The sequence below is a fragment of the Fibroporia radiculosa genome (assembly GCF_000313525.1).
Source record: "Fibroporia radiculosa TFFH 294 genomic supercontigs, scaffold1995, whole genome shotgun sequence".
NCBI classification, from domain to species: domain Eukaryota; kingdom Fungi; phylum Basidiomycota; class Agaricomycetes; order Polyporales; family Fibroporiaceae; genus Fibroporia; species Fibroporia radiculosa.
Window position 1 is genome coordinate 36,622 of NW_012133325.1, and position 6,275 is coordinate 42,896.

The 6,275-nt window shown below is 51.9% G+C and overlaps 3 protein-coding genes across 3 annotated transcripts; 1 reads left to right on the top strand and 2 right to left on the bottom strand.

The window, feature by feature from the left end:
• Positions 1-151: 151 nt before the first annotated feature.
• FIBRA_03399 (uncharacterized protein) lies at positions 152-2,075 on the bottom strand (the record flags this gene model as incomplete). The annotated part of the gene is made up of 5 exons (XM_012325242.1): positions 152-448; positions 513-583; positions 641-683; positions 1,190-1,606; positions 1,659-2,075. 5 exons carry the CDS (start codon positions 2,073-2,075, stop codon positions 152-154), a joined length of 1,245 nt encoding a protein of 414 aa, XP_012180632.1.
• An 842-nt stretch (positions 2,076-2,917) lies between these two features.
• On the bottom strand, positions 2,918-4,141 carry FIBRA_03400 (uncharacterized protein; the record flags this gene model as incomplete). The annotated part of the gene is made up of 4 exons (XM_012325243.1): positions 2,918-3,265; positions 3,327-3,481; positions 3,532-3,688; positions 3,749-4,141. 4 exons carry the CDS (start codon positions 4,139-4,141, stop codon positions 2,918-2,920), a joined length of 1,053 nt encoding a protein of 350 aa, XP_012180633.1.
• Positions 4,142-5,478: 1,337 nt separating this feature from the next.
• On the top strand, positions 5,479-6,249 carry FIBRA_03401 (uncharacterized protein; the record flags this gene model as incomplete). Its single annotated transcript, XM_012325244.1, has 2 exons — positions 5,479-5,814; positions 5,869-6,249. 2 exons carry the CDS (start codon positions 5,479-5,481, stop codon positions 6,247-6,249), a joined length of 717 nt encoding a protein of 238 aa, XP_012180634.1.
• Positions 6,250-6,275: the final 26 nt, after the last annotated feature.

Consider the following 6,275-nt stretch of genomic DNA (forward strand, 5'->3'; position numbering starts at 1 on the left):
ATCTGCATGTCATATTCATGTGGCGGGCATAGACGGCAATGCAAATAATATGACATAGGGACGCATCCGCATACAGACCGCGCCCCAGCTCGATTTTATCCCATCGTAGCTCGCTCAACTACTCCCGATAGCTCTCGACAATAAACACCCATCATGCCGAAGCCTTTGCAACGCTCTTGCGCACAGTATCCCTCCGGGCCTTCTTCGCGAGCATAACGGCGAAACGCTCGAAGTCGTTAAGTGACCGTCGCTTCTCGATTGCCGCCCGCTTCTGCGCCCAGGAGGACTTGTTCCACCGCTCGACGGTGGCCTCCTTCTCAAGCTGCTTTTGAATTACTCCTGAGCCGGCGCCACGCGGGAGTTTGGTGAGGGCGAGTGGCGTAAGGGATAAATGGCGGTAGGGGAATGATTGGCGGGGGACACCGGTCGTAGGGCCGTCAACGATTGCCTGCGCATCCGGTCGACGGTATTAGCCTAAGACGAAATACACCAGGCAATGCGCCGATGCATACCCGGTTATGATCAATGATTTCTGCAATCACAGCGATGTGGCCCGCATGAGGACCAGATTTGAGAAGGACCACTAAAATTGTCACCGTTCAGACACACACAAGCACCAAACAAACCTCACACTACGCACCTCGGCCAACCTCGACGAAACGCTTGAAGTTTGATTCCGGGGCCTGTGGGATTGGGATGCAATTCAGCACTTACTAGATAGAAATACGGCCGCTAACACAAGCCCGGGTCCCAAAATCCGTGCAGCCTCATCTGCCGCCACCAGTCATCATCCATCCAAATGAGCTGCAATCCATCCTCAAACACCGCGTTTTTATGCATCTCCTTCACAAATGCGGGACTTCCTGGGGCCGTTCAGCGTCCAAGCAACAGATAAGACTCACCGACATGATTTGTGCTTGAGGATATCGCTTGTCGTCGTTCTTCTGGCGGGCGTTGATAGTTCTCTGCAAGCGCCGGTAAATTGCCGAAAAGCTGTATTCACGTGATTCAAGCGCCGTTCCGTATCCTCTCTAGTCGAACTTTTGCGAAGCTCGCTCATACAAACAGCTTTACGCCTTTATATCCCACACTGAAGTTCTGTCTATGATTTACTCATAAGTAATCATAAATTGTCCATACTACTCGCGTCTTTCTCTTGTTCGTTTGGGTCGTCAACATTGTTCTTTACCGTGAGTTCAAGCAATGCTTTCACGTCCTGTGCACTTGCCACGCTGTATGCAGCAGCTGTTGCGGCACCCACTGCCGAGCTCCCTTCGCTAAACACTCCCTCTCCCTTTGCTTGCTCCTTGGCACGCTGCATTAGCTGCTCGACTGCCCAATTCAAGTATCCTGTCTTATTTGTCTCCCATTGACGCTTGCCAGGTTCAGGGACTGCAACTGGTTCTATCGCCGTGTGGGACGCGTCCATAGGTGGAAGTACCGAGACAGAATTATACATGGCTTGAAATTCGTTCGGCATCTCGATTAGTGCCTGTAGCTGAGGTGCACGGAGGAATGACAGCTTTTCAAGGCGCCTTCGCGAGCGGGCGAGTTGAGCAGCAGAGGCCCGCACTGCGCGTGTGTATAGCCGTCGGAGTTTCCGATGCTGGAACGCATTCAGAGGTCAATAGATCACAAAGCAGACCACGGCTACTCACTGCTTCGAGCTTTTTCCTCAGTTCCTTGATCTCGTCTATCAACTCGGCTTCTCTGCCTTCCGGTTGCTCGAGATTGAGTCCCTTCTGGTGCGGGGCGACGACCGGAAGGTCTGCCGGAACCGCGAATATGTTACGCAGCGACCAGGCCTCAAAAAAGTCAAAAGCGATATCGACATGTGATTCTAGGAGAGTTTGGAATGAGTTAAGACCCTTCTCTAGCTCTTCTGTGCTCTTCCAATCGTCGACTGGGTCAGTACGCGCTGCGTCTCTCCGTTCAAGGAACGCCTCCATCGCATCCACCGTCTGTCTCGTGGCATCATTGGCGATATTGATGATATCGTCTAGCAAGAATTGTGGTACAAAGCCAATGAGTTCAGGCAAGAGAACCGAGGGCACGGTGGGCGGGGGTGCGCTCATCGCGGTATTTGGTGGCGACGCGTATAATGCTGAGGACGCGTTTTGTCACAGTACGCGTCACGAGTCATGTCACGGACTCGCTACACCAAGCGCACTCGATATGAGGTAGATACCGCTACCCTTATCAGCCGCTTTGTGATGAGTTTTTCGTGAGCCCTTTCTCCATGACTCGAAAAATATGAATAAATCATCCAAGAATCCAATATGCTATTTGAATGGATACGTCTACTCACGATTTGCAAGTGTGCGGAAACTATCTAGTAAGGTGCGTCTCAAGAAATTTGTGCTATGTACACCTACTCAGCCTTGAACGATGCACAAATCGGCCTGCCAAGAGCAATTCCTCAGGGTATGAAAATTTTGCTGTTGCCGTTATGGGCATATGATCATATGGGTAATGCATGTGCTGGATTAAAGTCCAAAGTTGTCCAAGGGTGAGATGTACGCTCCTCGTTGTTTGCAGCCCTTGGCGTTATAGCGCCTCTCGCTATACATACGGTGCGGCTCATATGGTGCGGTCATGGTTCTGATTGATTTTTTGCGAAGTGCCTGTCTTTCGAACATGCTGATTTGGAAGACATAAAGGCATGCTCTATGAACAGTATAATTTCCTAAGGTACATAGCAAGATGCAAGACATACCAAAAACATTTCTGCGCTTTTTCATGCGGATTGATATTAAGCGGATTCATCTTTACCCACACTGGCACACTGTTTAAGACCTTTGTACAGTGAGTGCAACTCATAATGTTACATCATCGAGGGATACATTCTTCAATGCTAGCGAAGAGCTACTGATACAATAATACGTACTTCGTAACTCTCCTAAGTTGATTGGGACTGTCAGGTCATCGCATTCATACCTCTATCTCTTATCCTGCTCTTCTTCGCCACCTCCTTCTGTGCTTGCACTGCTTGTCCCTCGCGGCGCCACTCTGCACGCTCCCAGTCATCCCACTCTTCACGCGCGTCGACCCAACGCTCCTGAACATCGCGAACATCGCTGCGCGTACCATGAATCGGGCCTGCAGCAGTTGAGAAGAGTGCGTGCATATTTGGACGGCGTGTAGCGGAGCTGTCGGATGGGGACTCAATAGTGCCTGGGGGCTGAGGCGCACTAGGCGGAGGGACGAAAACGCAACCAGTAGCTTTGTCAATGACTCGAGTTAGGTGCAGCATGGACTCTTTATCCTGTGAAAATAGGGGGGGCCTATATACACAGTTAATTCTCCTACTCGGATTGCGGGCTCACCTCTACTGCGAGTGTCTCGAATCCTACAAGGCCAAAATCCTCGATAAGCGAGCAGATGGCCATATTGAGTGCGGCAAAACGGGGCGAAGACGATGAGAGAGAATTTTCGAGGTACGAGAGGTCCTGCACTTCAGTATAGAATTCGAGATTGAAGTCTGGAGAGGTCATGAGCGGGGAGAAATGCGCGAGGAGCTGGAATGCTGACCAAGATCTCCGTATTGTCGTATGAGGTCGATCTTTGAAAGGACATTGATGTGCGGCAGCTCGAGGTGGAGCATGGCGCGGAGCGAGAGCATGAGGACAGAGACATACTTGGACGCATCGGTCACGTAGTGCGCATCACAGAGGTGGACTGCAGCCAGCTGACGGCGACGGCCTTTGTCATCGTCAGCTCACGCACGGAGAGTAGCAAGCGCACGCACCCGAAAGCTGCCTTTCATGAGCTTGTGGATGATGTTTTTCACGCTATCGTGGTTAGTGCTAAGCTCGACCTGGCCTGGGAGGTCGAAGAGAATGTAGGAGTCACGGTCGAGCTCGCTCAGCCGCTCCTCGAGCCAGTCGTAGTTCTCCTCGAGATATTCCATGCAGTAGAGCATCCCGCCGTTGGGTCCGAGTCCGTGCGCAGACATCGCGTCGTCGAGAGTGATGAGGGAGGAGATGTCTATGGCGCATGGGTATGGGATGTTCTCGTTTGCTGGGTCAAGATTGACGATGGAGATAGGGCGATTGAGGGCCGTGAAGAGCTGGTGCTTTCCGTAGCAGTATGTCGACTTTCCGCTCCCCGGGGAGCCACATACCACCTCTCCGAACGGCATATGGACAAGCAGACTTCTATTGCCCGGGACGAATGATGAAGTGGTCAAACAGAATTGAGCATGTAAGCGCCGAGAGTGGGTCCGCGATGAACGTCGACTTCTCCATTTCGGAATCACTCCCTATCTCCTCCTTCCATGAATTTGTTGAAATTGTCGTATTTTTGTGGTGGATAATTAATGAGCTGGCCGTCTAGGAAACATATACTATTTGATGCTCGCATGAATACCTTGGCGACGGGGGCGATTATTCCGTTCGCCCCAAGTTTCTCTGGCGCCGGGAGGCTCCTGTTGCATGCTGCTGGAGTGCTCATCTCTATTAGCCAAAAGGAACAGTTTTACAAGTATACATCCAGCAGATGGCTATACAACGGGGGGCAGCGTGAGCTCCCCTAAGACAGGTTGGTGAGTATAGTATTTGTATGATTGGCATAGAATGTGCCTTGCATTATGCCTAATTCGACATCAAAAGTTTCAAGAAATGGCCTGCAAAGTAACTGATGCTGTCTGCCACATACTTAGAGCTAAAGAAGGTAGATGATAGGGAGTTCATCGGTCTTCTAATGGCAGCTATCACTTAACCCATTGTCGGCCCTTATTTTCCACGACGGTGTAACAAGATCTTCCTTCTGCAATTTGACAACAGCGATGAGGCTGTGTTAAGTTTACCTTACCTGATTACGAAACCTCTTCACTGGTCGACTGTGAGTGAAGTGGCGACTGTACAGTTCGCAAATTGAGAGCCCGTACTCCAGATGTGTTCTCCTGATCATGGAGGGTAGACTCCGTGGTTAATCAGGTATGAGCGAAACACACACTTATGGAAAGAGTGCTTGGCGTGAAAGCCCTCGATCGCTGGGAGAGTATCAAAAGGCGCACGGCCTCGCCCCTCATCACAGACTTGTTTGATATTGAAAGCAACTTCAACTGTGTCCAGTTTTCTCTATTCGGGAGTCTGTACTATTCAAAGAAGACGTGGATCCCACATTACAAGCTCAGCCCCTGTTTGGTCAAGGAATGGAGAAGAGATTCTTAAACGCGCAGCCGAGCAGGATAGGGTTGGTCCCATCGCAGACCGCGTGTCGTGTCGTGGAAAACGCAAGGGGGTGGGATTTAGATTGCGGACCGTGTGTGTCACTTCTATGCCATTGATCTCGTACAGGTTGCCAATGCTACAGATGCCAAGGTCGAATTACAGCGATTTCATGATGGCCTCCGCAGATGACGAGCGGACCTGGATCAAGCTTTTTGCTTCCTCTAGTCAAGTGCAATAATCTCCGCCACAGCAGCGCCGCTTCTTGCACCCTAACCACCACCATCTCTGTTAGACGCCCGCCGCCATGTCGCATTCCCACTCCCGTTCCTACTCTACTGGTGTACCCAATGCCGAAGACAGTACGCCTCAACGCACTGTGGGTCGCCCGCACGCCGCGGGTGGCACCGAAGGCCCCCGTTTTTCTCCATACCCAGCTCCGTCTGGGACCTCTCGCGCAGCGTCGCGCACACATACCCCTGTCCATGAGGATGAGATGATCAGGACATCGATCTTTGACATCTTCACCCGGGACCCCCACGCCGCGGTCTCTGACCAAGGCCTCCCCAATCCTGCCCAGGATCCCAACGCGATGTGGGGGGACGATGAGGGGGATCTGAGCGATCTCACTGGCGACAAGCAGGTGAGTGATTATCCTGGCGCCTATCCGATAAGGCCTAACGCCCTACACCCCCAGAATTCGAATGCAGTATCGTGCGCAGAGACGCCGGTCCCTGTACCGAATACGAGGGAATACTTCCTCACCCAGCAATACACGACCTTTCGTGCACGCGAGGTGGACGAGGAAGACCCGAACTGGAAGTACACAGCGGAGGACCTCATTACGGCGATGCGGGACTCCCTGGAAAACATGACCATAGCAGTCACGACGAACTGGAGGCAACTCCGGCAGACCGTGGCCCAGGATGTCGAGGACCTCAACCCTGACGCCCTCAATCTCAAATGGAGGTCGATTGTCGCGGCGATGGGCAGCCTCCAAATCTCAATCAACGACATAGTTGGAGTTGACGTAGCATTGCAAAACCCGGCTCTCTCTGTTAAGGGACCTGTCGACTGAGGATCAGGAGTTCAACTAAGAACTGG